At 38.9% G+C, this 24,254-nt stretch overlaps 1 protein-coding gene across 1 annotated transcript in view; it reads left to right on the top strand.

Moving 5' to 3' along the window:
• The window catches only part of PHF2 (PHD finger protein 2), a 230,813-nt gene that overhangs the window by 137,968 nt on the left and 68,591 nt on the right, over positions 1–24,254 (top strand). Inside the window, exons 5-7 of the mRNA XM_054977343.1 lie at positions 6,762–6,903; positions 20,341–20,527; positions 21,464–21,626. Of these exons, the coding sequence (XP_054833318.1) occupies positions 6,762–6,903; positions 20,341–20,527; positions 21,464–21,626 (492 nt within the window). The remainder of the gene's footprint in view (positions 1–6,761; positions 6,904–20,340; positions 20,528–21,463; positions 21,627–24,254) is intronic.

Raw genomic sequence — 24,254 nt, 5'->3', positions numbered from 1 at the left:
GACCCAGGCGGCAGAGTTATCTCTTGCGCGCCAATCGTTGTCAACAATTCGCTTAAATCCATTACTGGCTAATTAACGGCGTGTGATTTAAAGTTATAACACTCGTGATTAATTTGCATGGTTTGGATTCTTAGCTCTTTAGAAATATTTATTTATGAATTATATGAATGTCATGAATTAATTGAGCATTTGCACTTTAAATACACTTTGTAATAGTTTCCACTTGAAGTTTATTTTTTTCTGTTCCCATGAGGTTTCTCTGTTGTTAGTGCTCCACTCCTGATACCAGCTGGGTGAAGGCGGAGGCGGGCGTTGCCACCTTCTCCGTGCCTGATCCCAGCTGAGTGAAGGGCAGGCAGGCATTGCCACCTGCTCTGCTCCTGATCCCAGCTAGGAGTGAAGGTGGGGGACAGGCATTGCCACCTGCTTTGCTCCTCATCCCAGCTGGGAGAAGCTAGGGGGCGGGCATTGCCACCTGCTCCACACCTGATCCCGGCCTGGGCTTCTCACCATGGCGCACTCTCTGGAGGTCTGGCTGCCTTATCTGGGTGTCCCTCCACAGCAGCACCCTCTGGCGGTGCACCAGGGTAGGGAGTGAGCTGTCTTGAATACACTTAGCCTTTTATATAGTAGGATACACATTAGTGACTTTAATAACTAAATGACTTGGGCTCTCTTTCCTTAATTCAGTCTTTTCAAACTCTCTGCATCCCATCTTCCCAGTCCAAACTTCAGAGATGTGCAGTAATAGCCACAGTTTTTGCAAGCCTTATTTACCTACACAATCCTCGCTCTTAATTCAAGCTGCACATATTAGTAGCATGCTCATTTATTCAAACCTGGCTCTTCTCCAATCATGCGTTGGAGGAATTTCTTTAATAGAAAAAAAGATTGTGCAGGTATGGATGCTAAATTTTTCCTTTGAATATAGTTTATCTCCAAAAAATCCTTTCCTTTTTCTTCCTATTGGAATCCTCCTAGGAAAGAATGGCTAGGAGAGAGAAGGCTACAGAAAGGGAAGTGGCTTATGTTGGGAAAATTCAGCTCTTCTTTTGCTTTAAAAATTGGGACAGGCCCAGGTCCAGGTTTTAAGACACGAGTCTCCATCATACCCATTGGTCTCCTCTTCTCTCCTTCTTTCATGTAGGCCTCATTTTCATGCTTCTCCTTTTTGTATATAGATTTGCTAGACATGACCTAAAGGGAGTTCCCTTGCCCCTAAGAGTTTTCTGGCAGTGAGGTGCCTTTCTTCCTGTCACAGTGTTGCAGCATGGGGAGAAGCTGCAGCTGCTGCTTGCCCGCTTGAGATGCAGCTATTTCAAGAACTGAAGGGCTTGTTCCTTTGGGCCCAGGCTTGCTAGCCCTTCCTCTCTAGGCAGCCAGTTTTTTGTTTCTATGGCTTCATCTGACAATACAGCTTCCTTCCTGTTCTCTACTGATTCCTGCTTTTTACTTCTAAGAGTTATCCCAGACTTTCTCCACTACTATCCATTAATTAATCCCCTGAAATGGCAGTTTCACATTAATGTTTGTGTGCTGATTTGTGTTATTTCTGTACATACTTGCAGTTTCCCATTATTACTCTTCAAAACTTGTATCCTATGTCACCAAAGTTGTATATTATGAGTAAACATTGATGTAGTGAAATAATGTCATGACTTCTATAGCAGTTCCCGGCCACTGAAATAATCTGCCATTTTCAACCTGTCTTCTTCTAGCAAGAATGTATTTTTGCTTGTCATCTACTGTACTTTAGCAGATTTTATTACATGACCTGAGTGCTCCTTGGCATATGCTGGCTCCATCTCTACTGAGCAGATGAAATAATTCCATCCTTCCTAGGAGTGCCCTAATCAAGAAAAAAAAAAGTAAACTGATTATCTGGTATACTAAACCACACATAGTCCCAAGCCTTGTTAATTGCCTCCAGCAGTGGACTTCTACAGTTTGGGGAGGTGCATGGCAAACTTCTGGGTCAGACCTTGACATATGGTAGGCCTGTAGACATTTCTAGCAAAGAGGTATACTGTACTAGAATACAGCCCATTGTTTTTAAGGTCCTCCAGAAAAGTCAACAAGTTAATGATCACAAAGAACAAAGAAAAATTAACACGACAGGCAAGATGTTACCAGGTTTGCATCCTGTACTAGCAACCTGCTGTTTTCCCAAAGCAAAATTAGTTACCACATTCAAAAGTCTTGGCCTATAAGTTCTGTTTTTATATATTGCTAGACTGTCTCATGTAATGGTGGGTTGAGCTGAAAGAGGGATTATTTATACACGTTAGATTGGGGAGAATGGAATTATTTTAGAAAGCTAGTAAGAATGAGTTTGACAATGATGCTATAAGGCTTTCTCCTTGTTTGTACATTTTATTGAGTGTTTTGAAAGGAAAATATATAACTTTTTAAAAAATCTATTGTATTTTTGCCCATTTTCCCCTCCAAGACCATATAAGAACATAAGAACATAAGCAAAGCCATGTTGGATCAGGCCAGTGGCCCATCCAGTCCAACATTCTGTCACACACAGTGGCTAGAAATCCAGTGCCATCTAAAGGACTGTCAGTGAGGCCAGGACACCAGAAGCCCTCCCACTGCCTTCCTTCCAGCACCAAGACAACAGAGCACCACCTCCCCACAAAGAGAATACCATCTATCTCCTGTGGCTAATAGCCACTGATGGACCTCTGCTCCATATATTTGTCCAGTCCCCTCTTGAAGCTGGCAATGCTTGTAGCTGCCACCACCTCCTGTGGCAACGAATTCCATGTGTTTATCACCCTTTGTGTAAAGTAGTATTTTCTTCTATCTGTTCTAACCCGACTGCTCAATAATTTCATAGAGTGCCCACGAGTTCTTGTATTGTGAGAAAGGGAGAAAAACACATCTTTCTCGACCTTCTCTAACCCGTGCATTATCTTGTAAACCTCTATCATGTCTCCCCTCAGTCGTCTTTTCTCCAGGCTAAAGAGCCCCAAGCGCCTCAATCTTTCCTCATAGGGAAAGTGTTCCAACCCTTTAATCCTTTTAGTTGCCCTTCTCTGTACTTTTTCCAGTGCTATGATATCTTTTTTAAGGTGTGGCGACCAGAACTGTACACAGTACTCCAAATGAGGCCTCACCATCGATTTATACAGAGGCATTATGATACCGGCTGATTTGTTTTCAATCCCTTTCCTAATAACCCCTAGCATAGCATTAGCTTTTTTTATGGCAGTCGCACACTGTGCTGACGTTTTTAGTGAGTTATCTATCATGACTCCAAGATCTCTCTCTTGGTCAGTCTCCGCCAGTTCAGACCCCATCAACTTGTATTTATATTTTGGATTTTTGGTTCCAATGTGCATTACTTTGCACTTGGCTACATTGAACCTCATTTGCCACATGGATGCCCACTCTTCTAGCCTCGACAGATCCCTTTGGAGTGCCTCACAATCCTCTCTGGCTTTCACCACCCTGAACAATTTCATGTCATCTGCAAATTTAGCCACTTCACTGCTTAATCCCAATTCCAAATCATTAATAAACAAGTTAAAAAGCATTGGACCCAATACCGACCCCTGTGGCACCCCACTGCTCACCACCCTCCACTGTGAGAAGTGCCCGTTTATGCTCACTCTCTGTTTCCTATTAATTAGCCAGTTTTCGATCCACAAGAGGACTTGGCCCTTTATCCCATAGCTACTGAGCTTACTTAGGAGCCTTTGATGAGGAACTTTGTCAAAAGCTTTCTGGAAGTCAAGATAAACAATATCTATCGGGTCTCCCTTGTCCACTTGTTTGTTCACTCCCTCAAAGAACTCTAACAGATTGGTGAGACAAGATCTTCCCTTACAGAACCCATGCTGAGTTTTCCTCATCAGCTTTTGGTCATCAATGTGCCCACTAATTTTATTTTTGATAATAGTTTCCACCAACTTACCCGGTATTGACGTCAGGCTGACTGGCCTGTAATTTCCCGGATCTCCCCTGGAACCTTTTTTAAAGATGGGGACAACATTAGCTACCTTCCAGTCCTCAGGAACAGATGCAGAGTTTAATGACAGATTACATATTTTTGTGAGGAGATCTACAAGTTCACACTTGAGTTCTTTCAGAACTCTTGGATGTATGCCATCTGGGCCCGGTGATTTATCAGTTTTTAAATTATCTAGCAGTCGCATAACCTCCTCTCTCGTCACCTCAATGTGACTCAGGTCTTTCAAAACCCCTCCCAAAGTCAGTGCTTCCGGAGTGGGCATGCACTTCTTATCTTCCACAGTGAAGACAGAAGCAAAGAACGCATTCAGCTTCTCGGCCATTTCCCTATCACCCTTTAGTAATCCTTTTACGCCTTGGTCATCCAAGGGCCCCACGGCCTCCCTAGCTGGTTTCCTACTTCTAATATATTTAAAGAATTGTTTATTGTTTTTCTTTATGTTCTTTGCAATATGCTCCTCATATTCCCTTTTTGCCTGTCTGATCACAGACTTGCACTTTTTTTGCCACAGCTTATGCTCCTTTTTATCAACCTCACTCCGACTAGTTTTCCACTGCCTAAAAGAATCCTTTTTACCTTTTACAGCTTCTATTACATTGCTTGTTAACCATGCTGGCCTTTTCCTAAACCTATTTGTGCCTTTCCTAACCAGCGGTATATATTTAATTTGAGCTTCCAGGATTGTAGTTTTAAATAGTCTCCAAGATTCCCCAAGTGTTTTGACCTTTTTTACTTTCCCTTTCAGTTTCTTCTTCACGTACCCCCTCATCTCAGAAAAGTTACCCCTTTTGAAGTTAAACATGGCTGTGTTGGTCTTATTTGGCAATTTCCTATTTATACATATGTTGTACTCAATAACATTATGGTCACTGTTCCCAAGTGGTGCAATCACATTTACATCTCTCACCAGGTCTTCAGCATTACTGAGGACCAAATCCAGGATCACCTCTCCCCTAGTAGGTTCTGTAACCATCTGTTCCATAGCACAGTCATTGAGACAGTCTAGAAACTCACTTTCTCTCCCCCGATTCGAACACCCATTGGCCCAGTCAATGTGTGGGTAGTTAAAATCACCCATTACAACACAGTTTTTTTGTTTAGCAGCCATCTTTAATCCTGTCATCATTTTATAATCCTCCTCTATTTTCTGATCTGGAGGGCGATAACAAACTCCCACAGTTAAGTTTCCATTTGGGCCCGTAATTTCAACCCATAGCATTTCCAGAAGCGAATCTAATTCAGTTACCTTCTCAATCTTACTGGAATGTATACCTTCTCTGACATATAGAGCCACCCCACCACCATATGGATGACATACTTTGTTCTCTCCCTCATCTATTTTGTCCTCTCAGCTATACAGTAACATAAACTAAGATAAGAAGAAAATGGTCCAAAGTAACTGAGTAAGCTTAATAGCTGAGTGAGAATTTGAACCCCAGTCGTCTCAGGTGCAGAGTGGTAAGCTGCAGTACTGCAGCCCAAGCTCTGCTCATGACCTGAGTTCAATCCTAGCAGAAGCTGGATTCAGATAGCCGGCCTAAGGTTGACTCAGCCTTCCATCCTTCCAAGGTCAGTAAAATGAGTACCCAGTTTCCTGGGGGTAAAGTGTAGATGACTGGAGAAGGCAATGGCAAAACACCCCGTAACAAAAAGTCTGCCAAGCAAATGTCATGATGCGACTTTGCGACATCCCCCCATGAGTCAGTAATGACTCAGTGCTTGCACAGGGGACTACCTTTACCTTTTAGCCATCTCACGTGTAGTCCAGCTCTTGCACACTACATCCTATGGGTCTTTTTATATTTTCATCCTACCTTTCTCCTGGGAGCTCAGAGCTACATATGTCATTCTCCTCTCCCCTTTTTATAAATAAAACAAGATATTTAGAAGGGGAGAAAATGTAAATACATAACCCCAATTGTATAACTAAAATAACAGGCGGAGATGGAGGAGAGACTGTACTTAAGAACATGCTTTCTTAATGCTAACTAATCATTTGTTTAGTTAAATTAGCACTGAAAAGCCAAACAATTTTGGAGTGTAGGAACTCTTTCTGAATTGCTGCATTCATGACATTTGAGATGCTACAGATGGCAGTTAATCCTCCTGAGAATACAGCCCACCTGAGAATACAGTAACCAGGATAGACTGTATGGTTTGGTGCCTTTTCCAGGAATGCCTCCCATCACAGTTCTAAACTACCACTTGGACAAACTGTCAGATACCAACTACCACTACATCTAAATCACTATACTGTAAAACATTTATGTAGCTTCAGTGATGTGCTAGGCTCTTTAAAAGACAGACCAGATAAAGAACTTTGGTTTCTGTGCTTGGATCTAGAAGAAGATGCATTTCTTTAGATTCATGCCATATCACTTTCAGCTCAGTTTCAACAGTGGCTTGACATGTATCATAGGGGAGAGTTAGTGTCTGAGAAAGGCTAATCCCAAGCCTGTTGGTCATTGTACCATTCTTTGAATATCATGATATTCATGACTAGCTGGTCTTATAATGTAACCCTCAGTTACTCCCTTTGGCCTGTGCATGCTTAATGCCCAGACAGTTTTAAATTAGTCCTGTGTGCAAACTATTCTCAGTCCATGACTACGGTTTTTGCTTGTATATTGTTTCATAGTGCATGGATGAAGTGAATCACCCTTCATAAGACAATGTCTAACGATAGCAAGTTGCAACCAATGGAGTATTGTTACTTTACTATGGCATGTAACTGGTTTTAAATTCAATTTTACATTCCCTTGCCCCCTTTTTTTTCCAGGACCAGAAAGAAGTGTTGATGTCACTGATGTCACAAAACAAAAAGACTGCAAGATGAAGCTGAAGGAATTTGTTGATTACTATTACAGCACTAATAGGAAAAGAGTCCTCAATGTAACTAACTTGGAATTTTCAGATACAAGGTAAGATGGGGTAATGGGGTTCCTTGACCCAACAATTTGATTTTATCTGATAGCCTGAAGCAGCAACAAGTTTCAGGGGGTGGGTTTGGGGGGATAGTTTGCCTCATTAACCATTTTATTTCCCCTCCATTCAAGCTATAATTTCAACTTTTTAGAAATGATGCACACATACTGACTTTCATAAGAGATTTGATCATCTACTGCTGCAACTTTTTTGTTGCCCATACTAGGTGAAGAAGATATGGACGGCTATCTTATTAGAACAGATTTAGCTTTGCATCCACTTGGTTTGTGCACAAATTTATAGTTATATGGCAAAGCTGAGTCATGGGTATAAGAGAATGAATCCATCTTCTGGCCTCAAACAAGATTTATAAACAAAATCCTCCTATGATAGGAGGTTTCCCACTAGCACGGAAAATGTAGACGTGCCACAGGGTAGCTCCAGGAATTGCTGGAAACTCTGTGGTGTATAGTTTCCAGTGATTCCTATGTCACTTTTGGGTCAGTCCTGGAAGAGATGTTGCAATGTAGCCGATGTTGCTCCCTACCCCTTCCCCACTGGTTTTCAGACTTGGCCTGAAAACCTTACTTAATAGTCCACATTTTAGTTGTACTGTGGAGAAAATATGCAATTGAGTTTGTTGTGATTATGAATATATTTTGCACAAGTTGTGATATTTGCAAATGTCAGTATGCCTCAGCTTGCAGATTTATCTTTTTGTTTCTTTTGATGTTCTAATATAATTTTCTTTAGTTGCAGATGCCTTTAGGTTTGAGATATTCCCTATCCCTTCTAGTTAGAAGCTTTACCTATTCAAGCATCCACAAGAATAGTCTGCAAACGAATGTAGAGTGTTGGGCTTGAACCAGAGAGGGACTTAGTCGTGAAATGTGACTTAATTATATTGCATGCTGATCCATGCTACTGTCACCTCCTATTATAATGCACTTCATTTGAAAACATCTCAGAAGCTCTATTTGGAGCAGAATGTGGCAGCAAGGCTCCTTTCTAGGATCAGCTGCTTGGAATTGCTTGGAATTGCTGTATCAATTCTGCTGGTTATTACCTTTAAAGCCCTTCACAGTCTAGGGCCATCGTGCTTATTGAACACCATCTCACATTCTCTAATTCCCTTTACACTCATCATACTACCTTCTCCTTAAAGTGCCCTCCTTTAAGACTGCACTGCCACAGCCAGATCATGGGTCTTTTCCATGGCAGGCCCAGTCTTCGGAAATGGCCTGCCAGAGCAAGGGAGGATGGTACCTTCCCTTGCTTCATTTAGCAAGGCATATAAGGCAGTCCTCTTCTAGAAAGCCTTGGGTAGAGGGTGAATTGTTTTTCAACAGATTTGTGTGTGAGTTTGCTGATCCTGTGTGTTTTAATTCTTGTGTGTATTAACTGTAAATGCTTTTAAACTGGTATGTTGTGTATTTTATTTATTCAATAATTTATAACTATTTACATTTTATGGGGAAAAACAGAAAAAAAGAAAATGTAGCACAGCTGAGATACTATACCAATAAAATAACACAATCATGCTGTCACAAACCCACGTCCAACTCCGGCTTGGGCTGACCTTCCCCTACCCTGAGGTAAAACTTCTCCTCTTTAAGCCTATGAAGCTGTATACTGGGCTGGGAAGCCTCTGGTAGTGTGGTTGATGTGTAGCTGCAACTTTCTTTCTTGTCCCACCCTTATGGAATATTAAAAATGGTTACCCAGCCAAGTCTTAGTAGGGGACAGATCAGGGGTTTGCACTTCCCTTTAGCAGAAACAGGCATACAAGGCTTGGGGAGGTTCAAAATGTAACAGAAGGTTTATTTACAGAAGGTTAAAATCACAAGGCAGGTAGGCAGATGTTCGAACTGACGTAACAGAAAGGTTTTTGTACAGAAACTTCACTGGCGTGAGGCACAAAACACTTCATATCTTTGAGAGGTTGGCACTACTTCACAAATGTTTCACTTTTTATACACAAACACAGCATGACTTTCCCTCCTCTCCAGACCTTAGGGTTCTCCACTGGGTCAAACCCTTACTAGATTCTGGGCAGGCATTATAGTTATGAGCTATAACCCCTTTCCTGGTGCTGAAGGGGAGACTCCTTTCTACCCACTTCCTTGGCCCACTATAATTCCCAGATCTCTCAAGTCTAAGCAGGAGTTAGTGCTGTTTTTCCACCACTTTAGTCCAAAGACTAAAATCGCTTCATAAACATTACTTCCTCTCAGAGGATTCTCTGGCTGACCCTCTCTGGTCAAAAGCCAGGCTCCAACTCCCCTTCACTCTCTTGTTTACTCTCTAACTGCAACTGACAGCCCCCTCAACATTCCACCCCCAACTGCCATTTCAGGCTAGCCACACCGAGGGGGGGGGGTGAGGAAACACGCCAACCATACCAGGCGGGGCGGGAGGGAGGAAACACGCCAACCATACACTCACTGTCTGGAAATCTCAGCATCTGAAGCTGAGTCTGTCACACATGCTTTTTAGGAAGTTCTAATATTATTGGTTTATTTATAGTCTGCCTTTCTCACTCAGACCCAAGGCAGATTACATAATTCAAATCAATACAATATAATCAACAGCTGGGAAATTCACTGAGCAAAATACAGTATTATCTACAATTAGGACATTCAATGAACAGATGCAATAGGGTATGGTTGCAGAAAATTTGAAAACATGCATAGATATGAACACAAAGATAAAACTTTTCTGAACAAAAATGTATCTAATTAACATGACATCATGGAAACTACCCAGTAGAAGCGTATTCACGTCAGCGGACAGTACTCAATAGCATAGTCTATAGTCCCTATTGCTTACCAAGTTATCTCTTGGAGCTATCGCACAGCCTTATAACTTGAGTAGCAAGCCCTCCTGAATTATTCAGTTTTACATAGCTCATGGAAAGCCACGAGAGTGGGAGCTTTCCTGACCTCCTCAGGCAGCCTATTCAATAAAGTGAGGGCTACCGCAGAGAAAGTGTGTTGTTTACATCTAAACTGTGATTTACTGATTACCTGTGTTAACTCTAAAGCCTTTACATCTTTACCTTGATGGAGAGCAATTGATTTAACCCTCAGATACGACTCTTTAATTTTCACTAACCAAAGATGCAATTCAGGAAAATATTTTGCTTCCAAAACCATCAGAAACCATGTGCAGCTATAATAAAATTTAACAAAATTACATGAAATTTCCTTGGAATTCACATCTCTGGGATTAAAGGGATGTCAAAACCAAAAGCAATTTTGAGTGTATGCACTATTAATGCCAATAATTTTTTAGTGCAGGAACACCACCATCATGTGTGAAAAAGCTCCACATTTGAATGATTACTGTACCAGCACTGGTCAACAAGTAGTTTATAGATGTTTGTTATGCTCTTAGGAGTAAGGTACCACTAATGTATCATCTTCATGATATTTTCCCTTAACAGCAAACATACTGAGAAAGCATATCCATATGAAAGAGCATACTTCCATACTACTTATGGAATTTCGTAGTCTACCATCACATTATATAACTACATGTAGAAAATGTTAAGACCAAGGGAGATATCATACAGTCTAGAAAAATTGAGACTTCTTTTATATTAATTTTTCAAAATCAGTAAGGGCTCTAAGAACTTGACCTCTCAAAATATGTCCATTAAGAAAATGTTTTACCTGAAGATACTCAAACACAGTTATCAATTAATAACTCAAATTAGAGATTAAACCAAATGGAATAACCATATTCCCAACTAGTAAAGTCCTATATGTATCTAAACGAAGTATCTCCCACTTGATTAAATATCTTAACTGGTATCTCTGGACCCTATCAAGTTCCCAAAGAGCTGAAGTTAAAGGTGAAATTTCAGGTGAAATTTTTTTATTATATTTATCTCAGCAAGTCAAAAGGTTATTTATTTCAAAAGACAAAGTTATAGACTTTCTTTCTCTCAGTTTTCCCAAGCCATAAAAAGGTTTTCAAACAACAGGCTGTATAATAGCAATTTCAAAAGCATCAACATTGTCTTTCACTCATTGTGATATCCAGAAAAGTTTAGCTCCATTACAGTACATTTATATATTTGGTCATTTCAACCCTCCATTCTTCCATTTCTGTTGTATAGAGCACATGATTTAAATTGGTATGTTAATCTTTTAAAATTGTGTTAACTGTTGCCTTGCAACTTTGTTGCTAGAGTGTTACAGCTGCCTTGAGTCCAAGGAGATAAAGTGGAATAAAAATGTTTTGAATAAATAAATAAATACATACATACATCTTGGCTTAACTTAATCGCTGTACTGGTTTGCTGTAAGGGTAAAATTGGGTAATCCCAATGTATATCATTATGAGCTTCCTGGGAAGTTGTGTGTGCAAACGAGTGCTGCAAATGCAGTTTCAAAGCCTGCTTGATCTATTGTCAGGGCACTGGAACATAGTCCAATATGTAAAGCTGAGGTCTCACTGTTCAGCTGTTTAACAGGGGAAGGGAGGCTTTCATTCAGTTCTTCTCTGCTTTGCTTCCACATCAAGCAGGTTCTAGTTGATGTAATCTCTGGCCTGCTTCACATATGGAAGACAAAGACATGGTAGAATGAACTACACCACCTCAGAATGCAAGTGGCAGATTCCAGCTGTGAATGTTCCTTTGTGTAAAAATCTACCACAGAAATAAGTTTCTCTCTGTTCTCTTTTTATGCCATGCTGCTTTTCTGTCTGCAAGGAGCTTGTAACCTAAGACACTATTGTAACCACTTGCAGCCTAAAGAAAGAAAGTTCATCCAGTCACCTCAGAATTCTACAGTCTCATTCTTCTGCATGTATGAACTAGGTACTAGATGCTGAATGTCTAATCTGTTGGAACAGGGCCCATATCTATATGCATTCTTAATGAACAAATTTTAACTTTTTAAAAAAATCTATCCTGCACAGGCTTGTGAGGCTCTCAGACATAGTAAAAGAAAGAAACAATACAAAGGCTACAATATGCATTAAAACTACAGCACCGATCCTCTCTGATAAAATCCTTCAGATAAAAATTAAAAATCTTAGTAAAAATAAGCAAGGCTAGGTACCAAGTGAATCTCTGCATGATGGAATTCCAATCACTAATTAGGGTGCCTGACAGCTATTAATTGCTGAACAGCACCATATAGAAAAAACAACAATCTTTTAAGTATCCTGGTCCCAGGCCATTTAAGCCTTGAAAGTTAATTACTGGCAGCTTGATTGAGGCCCAGAAACAAATAGTCCAATAAAATTCTTTCAGGATCGTCATGGGTTTTTACTGCCAGTGCTGGGTCAGGTTGCAACAGTTTGTTCCAGTTGAAGCTTCCATACTGTTTCAAGGGTAGCCATGTACAGTACAATGGAATAATCCAGTTGGGATGTGATCAGAGCCTGAATAACTGTGGCTAAACCATGCCTCCTGAAGAAAGACTACAGCAGTGTACCAACATAATCTTGGCAAAGGCATTAAGTGTCACCTGTAACTCCAAATCCCCAAGCTACAAACTAGATCCTTTAACAGGAGTATGACACTATTGAGTGTCTGCATATTTCTCTGCCAGCTTTATTGTTGACCAATAGCACCTCCATCTTGTCTGAACTGAGTTTGCATAAAGTTCATTACTGCCTTTAAGCACTGATTTAGGACATCTCATGCCTCACCTGACTCCTTTGAAGAAGACGAATAAAGCTGAGTGACAAGGTAGTCCATAGCTAAGAACAATCTCTCCCATTGGCTTCCTGTAGATGTTTAAGTGCATGGGGACAAGGTGAAACTCTGTGGAACAACATTGCACAAATGGCATGACATTGAACTATTAGAAGAACTATTAGAATGCAGTGATCTCAGTCCCCATCTCAGGCAGGTGAATCAAAGGATACCATAGTTGATGGCATCAAAGGCCACTGAGAGGTCCAAGATTACACTTCTCCCGTCTCTCCCCAGGTGAAGGTCATCAGTCAGGGTAACCAAGGCAAGATGTACACATTTAATAGTATAAATTCAAAGTCTTGGATCCAGTGGTATGCAAGCAGGAACATAAACTTATCACAGTTCTGCTTGTGTAAGATTTTGTGCAACATCTGGCATTTATCTATATATTATACTGCCTAGAAATTCTTTATACGATGTCTTGTGCAAGGAAAAAAGCAAGGGGGAATATAATAACTATGACTTAGCACAAGTGGCTACTATGGTCTTTTTCTTGAATTTCCATTTGCACTCTAGTGCAAGCAGAAATTTTGCACTGAATCCAGCCTAAAGAGAGAGAATTTTCCCATTCCCCACCATATTTAGCATTAATTTTTAGAGGAACAGCAATGAGAGCTCCCTAGTTTGATAGAATGGTCTTTCATTGCTCTGCAGAGCGTGAAACCATTTGTCAGTCCCTGGCAATTAGGCCCCTCAAGCCCTTCACAGTTGACACGCAGGTGTTCCAGTTGAAGTAGCTTTATTGAGATACATACAGTTAAGGTGTTCACCCAAAGGCGGCAATTGACAGAAGTGACAATTCAGGGGCGTGGCATCAGAGCCTTCAGGTATGGATGCACATTGAAAGAGCTCCATCTCCTCCCTCCCTGAAAGCCCTGAAAAACAGCTGATATCGCCTACCTTACCCTTTAAAATGAGAAAACTGGACCAGGGGAAAAAGAAAAACTACCCAAAATCGGCAAAAAACCTGCAGCAGCTTTTTCAAACCACGACTGAAACTGTTCTGCAAGAACACAGTGAAGCTGAGCTACTCAAAATGGCCGACGGAAGACTTCCTGGATCAGTTGCTGCAACAAAAAACGCTGATCTCTCCCTTGAAGCACAATTTGCAAGACTGAAACAAAATTTACTCAGGCAAATGAAGCTGCTTATCCAGCCATTAACAACACAACTAGCAGAGATTAAGCTAGAACTTCAAAGAACAAATCAAACAGCTGAAAATGCTTTGGAACTCAGCATTATGTCTCAAAGAGATGTGAGAGAAATGCAAAGCACAATCGAACAACAGGAGGAAAGAATCCTTAATCTGGAAGTGACTGCTCGAAATAAGAACCTTAAACTTCGTGGAATTGAGGAATCCCTTTTGGAAAATGAGGACATAGCCAAAACCATAACAACTTGGTTAACAAAACAACTAGACTTGGATGGAAAAGCAACCCAATTTATAACCAAAGCCTATCGCGTGGGATCCATAAATCAGCAAAGACAAAGAAACATGCCAAGAGATATCATTGTTGAAATACCAGACTCTACCATCAGAAAGAAAATAATCAATGAAGCAAGAATTAAAGGCTCTATATTATTCAACGATACCCCAATCCATGTATACAACGATTTACCTAACGGAGTCCTCTTGAAGAGAAAAGAATTAAAATAAACTGTTGAAGCTTTAAGGGGAGCTAAAATTCAATACAAATGGCTGAACTATACTAAATTAATGGTTTTCCACAAAGGTCATCGCCTCGTTGCCTCAGACCATGACTCTGCAACATCAGTGTTAAATGACTTAAATTTAGAAGCTCCGATGGAAACAAGCAAACCCAGTCAAAAACGGAAGTTTCCTCAATCATCATCTCCATCTCCCCAGAAGGGAAGTAAGATACCTATAAGGGACAATTGACTTAGTTATTTAATTGCAAGGCTAAAAAGCCAATGGTAGAGCTATCATAATTATTACTATTTAAAATAACAAACGGGGCAAGAAAGGGTGGGGGGAAGTTCGATCCTTTCATTGTAACTCCTATAAGTTAAGCCCAATAGTTTTGGTACATACCAAACTAGTGTGTGTCTAAAACACACTAGCTAAAGGGGCTTTTGCAAAAAACTATTATTCAAGTGTATTTTGTTTTAACTAGCCAAGGGCTTTGTGGGAAAGAAGGGAAGAGAAATTAAGGGAAGGGAAGGAGGGGGTTAAGAAAGGGAGTGAAACATTTGAAGTACATTTATATTGTTGGTTAAGATTAAAAGGGGATATTAAAATGGGTTAGGGGGAAGGGAGGGAAAGAAAAATTGAGAAGGGGTGGGAAGGGAGTGGGGGAAGAAACATTAAAGCAAGTCAATTTATTTAATTTAATAAAAAAGGAAGCACAAAAGGAAAGAAGGAGGTGGAGAAAAGGGGCGAGTTGTAAGAGAAAACTAGGTAAACTCTTTTTATTTTATTTGGACTACTTAGTGTGAAATTGCAATACTGTAAGTAGATTTAATTTTTTTTAACTAATTTTATTCTTTAACACAAACTTAAAAGGGGGGTAAGAAAAGAATTGAAAGTGAACAGAAGAAAGTTAAACAACTTATTTTTTTTAAAAAAAAAAATACTCAGAGTGTGACTAGAACACTCCATTTACAGAATTATTAATCTCATCTTGCTTTAGAAGAAGAGGGGGAAGATAATTAGAAATAACCAAGGGGAATTGTCAAGTTATTTAAAGTTGAACTCATTGTTTTTTATAATAAATTTCATAAGCTATAGACTTAGGAATTTATACATTTGTTGTTTGTTAAATCTAAATATCTGTTTTAAACTATATCTTATAGCTATTTAATAGGTTTTATTGTTATAATTGTCAAAACAACACTTTGTGAATATCTCAGTTGGAATAAAATAAAACAAGTTCAAAGAGAGCAAAGCGCAAATTTATAAGGGAACAGAGGGTTAAAAAAATCATTAGAAATTTCAACAATAAATTTTTGCAACTTATTTTAATCTATAAGGCTCTCCCATATAAAGCCAATAAATCTTTTCACAACTGACAATCTATCACACTTTATAGGATTATTATCTAATAATCAATAGTTAAACCTAGGAAAACTTAACTGATACAAAACCACTAATTAATCACAGCTAACTAACTACACTTACAAAGGAACAAACATTTATATTAAAAAGGAGACAACTCTCATTATTGTTCTCAACAATTTGTTTTAAAATAATAACAATATCAATAAAATCTGGACATTTAAATCATCAGAGCTAAAATAAAGTCAAATATCAAAATTACTTCTTACAACGTTCGAGGCTTGGGAAACCTCACTAAAAGAAAACACATTCTTGCAAATTTAGCCAAGACAAGATCAGACATTATATTCCTTCAAGAAACACATCTCCATCCTTTCAATAGTCAAAATTTAAAATCAAGCTGGATCCAATTTCCATACCATGCAAAAGGCACCTCTAAGGCGAGAGGAGTTGCCATCTTAATTTCTAAAACTATACCTTTTCAACATCAACATACACTAAGTGACCCTAAAGGGAGATTTGTTTTTGTAAAAGGCAAAATAGGTCCACAAACATATACCCTGGCCTCAATATATGCCCCGAATTCTGAGCAAATAACCTTTTTGGATGACACTTAACTCAATTTCAGGAAGGAGAATTGTTTTTTGGGAGGAGACCTAAACTACATAATAGACCCAAAGCTAGACAGATCCAAACCTAAAAATAAAAAATGCAAAAAAGAAAATTCTAATACCAGACTTGCAGAAATCTTAGAAAAAAGCTTTTTAACAGATGCATGGAGATATCAGCACGGAAGTGAGAAGGACTTTACATACTATTCACCTAAATATGACATCTATACTAGAATAGACTATATTTTAATTTCAAACACAGCAATGAATAAATTACTTTCTTCAGAAATTGGCATTATTACCTTATCAGACCATGCCTGGGTTAACTGCACACTGACAACTAATCATGAAACACCTAAACAAAGGCATTGGTCATTAAACAAATCACGTATTACCAATCAAAATACTGTTAAAGAAATCAGTAACAGCATTGAAGTGGCCATAAAAGAAAATACAACAGATGATGTTAATCCAAGTATCATTTGGGATACAATCAAAACTGTTACTAGAGGCCAAATAATCTCTCTCTCAACACAAATAAACAAAAACAGAAAAGCTATAAAACATGAATTATTAGAGAATATTAAGACATTGGAACTCAAACACAAAAAAACTGGCAGTAAAAAAGTATACAAAAACTTATTGAACCAACGTAAAATGCTTGAGACTCTAGAAACAAATAAAATTTTTAAGGATCTTCAGTACATCAAACAAAATTACTGGTTCAACACCCCAAAATCATTATGATTACTATCATACAAAACAAAAGAAAAAAATCATCTAATATCATTAAGCAGATCTATGACAATTTAGGTAAATTACAAATAAAAACAAAAGATATCCTGGACACCTTTGTAAATTATAAACAACTTTATTCAACAACAACTTGTTAAATCATTTGCCCTTCCAAAGCTTCTTTTTTATTTAAGAGCAATTCCATTATCAATTCCACAGCAGAAACTTAAATCCTGGCAGAATATATTAAATCAATTCCTATGGGAAAAGAAACAACCGAGAATTGCATTTAAAGTGCTTAGATTTAAAAAACAACAAGGAGGCTTTAACTAGCCCGACTTGGAACTTTATCAAACAGCCACAAGAATGCTTAACACTTTACAAATTTTAATCTCACCAGATGCTTTTGACTGGATTACTAAATTACAATCAGAAATCCAACACAACAAAATACAAAATTTATTTTGGAACACTAAAAAAGATTGTCCTTATATAATAAATAACCCCTTCTTAGGACCAATAATCAACACTTGGGACCAAATCAGATACAAAATTATGCCAAAAATATCAAGATTTTCACCTTTTATAGAACAACACTGGTTCCCACCAGGGCAAACGAAAGCTTTTAAAGAAATGTGGCTACAATCAAATATGACCCGCATAATCGATATAGCAACAAATAAAGGAATCATAAGCAAAACAGAAATAGAACAAAAAATAAAACATAAAATACATTGGTTTAATTACTTCCAACTCTCAAATATGTTACAACAACTGAAAATAAGGGAACTTTAAAAAAAAAAATCCAACTGATTTTGAACTATTACTGGATACTAAAGCACTCAAACAAAAGGGATTAATCTCAAAGCTATATAACATCCTTTTAGCCTCAACTCAAATTAAACTCTTAAGATGTCAAACAAATTGGCATTTAGATTGTAAAACAGAATTTACACCAGAACAATGGAGAGAAATCTGGACTTCAAACTTATTAAACTCAAAAGTAATCGTGTCTCGGATCCAATCCTACAAAATACTCCATAGATGGTATATAACGCCAAAAAAACTCTCATTGATAACTAAAACAAACTCACCACTTTGTTGGAAAGATTGCAGTAATATAGGAACATTCGCACATTGTTGGTGGGGGTGTCCTCGAATAGAAACTTTTTGGAATGATATATTGGATCTCATAAAAGAAATAACAGGTTACAGAATCCCTTTTGACCCAAAAATTTTATTTTTGAATCAATGGAACAATATTGAAATTCCACAAATTAGAAGAGAATTAATCAGTAACCTTAGTTGTAGCTAAGAATCTGATAGCTTTAAACTGGAAATCAAAGAAGGTACCCTCAACAGACAAATGGCTAGAGAAAGTATGGGATCACTACATTCAGGAAAAAATATATGATAGGTTATATCAAAATGAACACTACCCAAAAGAAACTGACTTTATAGCAAAATGGTTACCATTTATTGAATTTATAACTATTACTAATCAACAACCCCCTAAACATTTATTCTTTGTTGCACATGACTGAAGAAATGGCTACTAAGTTCATAAAGCTTTACAGTGCAATCCTAAGAAGAGTTACTCCAGTCTAAGGCCATTGAAATGAATGGGCTTAGACTGGTGTAACTCTGCTTAGGATTGCACTGTTAGTTTTCTTTTAATTAGCAAAGTGGTTTATCATTCACCATCTCTCTTCTTTCTTTTAGTATAAAACTATGTATAGAATCAATAGAAATGACAAGTGTATATCTATATATAAATATGATTGTTCATTTGCAGTTGTTTGTTAACTTTGTTTATTGAATTTGGAAATTTAAAATAAAATATTAAAAAAAGAAGAAGTGACAATTCAAACAAAGGCATTGCTAATTATAGGGAAACTTCCTGCCCTTCGGGGTCTGTTGACATTCTGGCGCGAAACCCCAAAGAAGTTAACATGGGAACAGTTTAGTTTAGACTAAATGGAGTACAAAGGAAAATAATCCAGTCTCTGGGAAAAGATACAATGTTCACTGCTAGCAGCTCTCATTCAAGGACATTTGCTGGAAAAGTGAAAGTACATATTTTTAACAGATAACGGAGAGGCCCCACTGGCTCTCCTGCAATTAATGTTAGCAGTTAAAACACTCTCAGATGACCTACACAGTATATAGAATAGAATTCTGGCACACAACACTGATCAGTACCAAATGCATAATACAATAATGGCAGGTATGCTGGCATACATGACACAATTTCTAGACTAAATATTCATTACTGCTCTTCAATCAGGAATTTTTGTTCTGTGCACATTGTTGGTGGGAAAGGGATGAATTTATGACTTGATGAAACATGTAATTTAAACTTCTTTTTCTTCCTTTTAGGACATTGGGGTAATCTACATAGCCATAAAAAGATTATTATGGGGCAAGAGAATGGTTCTTTATAAACACTGAAAATTAAGAGCTTTGGCAAAAATAAAATGAACAATGGTAGTTTTAAAAGAGAATTCATTGGGTAAAAGAAAGAAGTGATAATTAATGCAGATTACAGAAAGGCTGAAGGATAATTGCGAGATCATTTCTTTTGTAGTATCTATAGATCTCTACGCTATATTTATTGTTTTAATAATAAAACCCCTTTCTTACACACAAAGGATCAAAAGCAATTTCAAAGCTTCGTGATTATAGATATTTTTCAATAGGTATTTTAGAGCTTTTTCTCTCTGTGGAGACAATGATGGGAGGCATTTTATTCTTGGGGATTGTGGGAACAATCACTCATATGCTGCTGATTTAATCAACAGCCAGCAAATATTATATTTCTCAACAAAGAGCACAACAGTTTAACAGGCTCCAAAGCTCTAGACATACACAATGTATTTATAGAGAATATTTTAGAGTGAAGAGTTCATGTAAGAAGTGTTTTTAAAAATAAAAACAAATTTTGTACAGCCATATCTAAGCTGGCAAGTAATTAAACATAATTAAACATATAAGCAAGCATTCAGAACATTGGAAGTATTCTTTGTTGTTACGTGGAGTACATTTAACATACATGGATGATGTATGTATATGATGGATTCATTTGACTAGAGTTATTCAATAATAAGCTTTTTGAGTAAAATAATTTTTGTTATAATTGTTTATGTGGATTGTGTTGGTACAGTAGTTCCACAAGAACAACCTTCAGAATTGGTAGAATAATGCTCTGGAGAAATTTTATCCAGTATTTACTTTTTCAGGGGTACTTGGGAACTGGCCCAGAATTTGCCCACAGAAATAGCATTTTTACTGATGCTAGTTCCAATGCTGTACTTCATACTAATTCAAATGTTGTTTGTTTTTATCATTTAAACAGAATGTCCAGTTTTGTAGAGTCTCCTGATATAGTGAAAAAACTTTCTTGGGTAGAAAATCATTGGCCTGACGATGCTTTGCTTGCAAAACCTAAAGTGACCAAATATTGCCTGATATGCGTGAAGGATAGTTACACAGATTTTCACATAGACTCTGGTGGAGCCTCTGCCTGGTACCATGTCCTGAAAGTAAGAGTCTGTTTCCCTATATTTAATACCAAATCATGTCCTAGAATTTTTACAAAATCACCTTGAAAGCAAAGATAAATGGTTGCAACATGGGTGGCCATTTTACTTTTCTAAACATCTCATATAAAGCAGTAACATCTTTCTTTTAGGAGTAGCAGGCCAACAGTTTCTGCTCTGAAAAGTAGGCAGGCTGCCTTTCATGAGGGGAGAGAAGGAAGAGAATGGCACACAGCAGGATCAGTATCTGTTTAGCTTGTCTGGTTATTTAGCTTGTCTCCCCTAATAGCATATCAGCCCTTCCCGCTTAAAAATAGTATTTTCGTCTTTCCCCAAAGGCACTGGGTGAGTTTCTAGGGTAGAGAGAACTAGATAAGACCAAAAATCGCTATTCTCTCTTCAGTCCTGCTACACAGTCAGTGGTTGAAAGCAAGGCATTTGCCTCTTCCCAACATTTGGCTTATCCACAATAGCCAAAATTAATCAGGCAAACAGCACATCAGTAATACAGAATGAGAGTCCTCCCCAAGTCTGCAGTGTGATTGGAGGAAATGTGGTCCAGAAAAATGCCAATCAGAGCAATGATTGGCAGGTGTGTCAGTTACATATCTGAATGTTGAATATGTTCTTAGTTTTCCCTATCCATTGTGGAAATTTAATGGAATGAAATGAGAAATGAAAACTGAAAGCAGTTAACAGCACTACCAGAAAAATGGCCGGAGCTGGCGTAGTCTGTGACTGAAATTTCATTTGGATTAGTTATCCTTATGAGGTTAACAAACACAGGGCACATTTAGAATGGGTTTTGATAAGTTACCTTCCAAATGCATACTGCTCTGATAAAGAAAAAAACTTTATAGTTTAAATTGTGTGCAGTTCTACAGACATATTACATGGTTTTAATTCCTTTGGAAAATCAAAGCATATGTTCTATTTTAGGGTGAAAAAATATTTTATCTCATCAAGCCAACTTCTGCAAACATTTCTTTATATGAACGCTGGCAGTCGGCAGCAAATCACAGTGAGATGTTTTTTGCCGACCAAGTGGATAAATGTTACAAATGCACAGTTAAACAAGGACAAACACTTTTTATCCCATCAGGTGAGCTGTTAATGAAATCCAAGACATTTATGTTCAATGAGCCTATTGTTCTGCATTTGGAAAGTATATGTCAGAGCTGGACCATATGAAGCTGTATAATTTATATTTCTGTCCTATAAAATTACAAACTGGAAATCTTCAGGTTGTTGGTTTATTACAAACCTGTGGCAGCATGCAAACCTGTGGGGTTTTTTTTGCACTTTGAATAAAGGAAACTTCTATCAGGGCAAGAAAAAAGCAGCAGCATTTTGTAGCACAAAGTCTTTGGTAAGACAGGTTTCCAAGTCATGTGTTTCTCTTTGTGATGGCAAAATGGCACTACATTTAACACTGACGTTTTGTTCCATTTAATTTATTTAAAATATATACTCAGATTTTCTATCATGAAAAGGCAGCTGACCTGAGGAAGTTGGTAGGTGAGGGTGGTGAGGTCCAAGAATACTCCCCCGTCTCTCTACTGAATCTATCTGCTTCAGTAACATCCCTCCTGACAAAGGCAGGAGGAGTCCTTCTAGGACACTCACTTTACCAACCAACATCACTGCCATCCTATCTGACTTCAGCTTCAGCTTGTTCATCCTCAGCCAGTTGACCTCAGCCTCAAGAATATGCTCAAAAACCAAGATGGCAGTATCTGGAGGCTGAGACAGAGATGTAGCTATATTCGCATATTGATGAAACTCAAACCTGTGAACAATCTCTTCCAGCAGGGTTGCATAAATGTTAAGCAACAGAAGGGAAAGCACAGGTCCCTGGGTGCCCCACATACTGGCTTTCAGGGAGAAGACTCTGCAGCTCTTCTCTCCAGTGTACGTGCTATCATACAGAAAAATGTTTTACAGTTTACTCCAACCTAATGTTTATGTCATGAAGTCACATGGCATGACCTGATCATCAAATACCACAGATTTATTTTATTTTATATTCATCCTTTCTCACTGGGACTCGAGTTAGATTGCAAGTATAATAGAACTATTCAGTCAATCAGTAAGCTGGTTACACAATATGATAACATTTGATAGATAACATTTGTATCTAATAATAAAGATTCCTAGTAAAAGAAGAGATCAGCAAGCAGATTACAAAATATAGTTAACAACATTTGAATGTAACAGCAAGGATTCTTAGTAAAACAACATAAGGTAATGGGGCTGGGATTGAAGAACTGGAAGAGAAAAAACCCACATTATCCTAAATAATAGTCACCTCCTGATCCATCACAGTTTTGCTCCCTCTACAAGAATGCTTTCTTGGACAACTTTATTTTACACAATAGAAGCACAGGGAAATGTTAATAGCCTCAGGCAGACCATTCCATAAAATGGAAGCCACCACAGAGAGTGCAAGTGAACAGGCTGTTGCCCATTTTACCTGTTTGTAGGGTGGTGTCTTCAGAAGACTTTGGTCTGATGAGTGAAGCTATTGCAGTGAAACATAGCAGGAAAGGTGGTCTTGCAAGTATGGGGGCTTTATAGGTGATAATTAGAACCTTGAACTGAACCTGATAACTGATCAGTAACGAATGGAGTGTCTGCAGAGTGGGACTGATATGCAGATTCTACTTAGCATCTAAGAGTAGCCAGACCATGGTATTCTGTATCAACTGGAATTTCTGAATGGTCTTTAAAGGCAGTCTCATGAAGAGTGCATTTCAGTAGTGTAGCCTCAAAGTAACCACAGCATGGATCCATATGGTTAGGTCAGGTGAGTCAAGCTGGCCATCTGCCACATGAAGTGGAGTAGATAGAATGCCTTTTTTGCAGCTACATCCAGCAATAAAGTTGGATCCAGAATCACCCCATGGATGTTAACTGAGTCAATGAGAGACAATTGCCCCCCCAGTCGGAATAAGAGGCAGACACAAGGCTTGGGTAATAAAGGGCCACTTTTATTTAGGCAACAACATGAACTGCAACAACTAAAAACCCTGGCAAGGGCCTAACCAGCGGTACAGGTCAAGCCCTGGGGTCAATCCCGTGGACCCCACCTTGACCTGTCTGGGCAAAACCCGCTGCCCTGGATGCGAGCCATTCACATGCATGGCTGGGATCCGGCTGGCCTGCCAGATGGTTTCCCCCTTAAAGCTCCATGCACCTCCGCCATGGAGCATGAGGGAAGGCCTTGTCCAGGAGATCCCACCAGGCAGTCTGCCCTCTTAACTGGCCGCTGCCAAGCATGCCAGCCGATCCTGACAGGCCCCTAATATCCCCACCAATGGGGATGTGCCAAGGGTACTCACCATCCCGCTAACATCCCCCCCAACTAAATCCTGCCATTGATGGCCTAAACAGCACCACAGCAATCCAATAGCAACAGCTCCAGTAAGCAGTACAAGGTAGGCAAAAAACTTCCTTCCCCAAGGCCAATCAGGGACATAAAGAGAAAAATTCCTACCTGGCCCCCCAAAGGTGACCGGTCAAAAACCTGCACTGCCACTGGGCGGGCAGGTGGGCCGAGCACAAGGCGGCAAGTGCTGATACAGGGGCAGGGCAGTCCTGTTAAGGCATTTAGCCCTGCCCCCTTCCCACGTGACCCTGAGAGGCCGGGGAAACGCTGCCGCTTCTCCTCCACCGTGGCAAATGCGGCCCCCAGCCTCAAGCCCTTGGCTGCCGGCCGGGTGGGGGCCGA

The sequence above is a fragment of the Eublepharis macularius genome, chromosome 4 (genome assembly GCF_028583425.1).
Source record: "Eublepharis macularius isolate TG4126 chromosome 4, MPM_Emac_v1.0, whole genome shotgun sequence".
Lineage (NCBI taxonomy): Eukaryota > Metazoa > Chordata > Lepidosauria > Squamata > Eublepharidae > Eublepharis > Eublepharis macularius.
The sequence above is the reverse complement of the archived record's forward strand: the minus strand, read 5'-3'. Positions and strand labels throughout refer to the sequence as shown.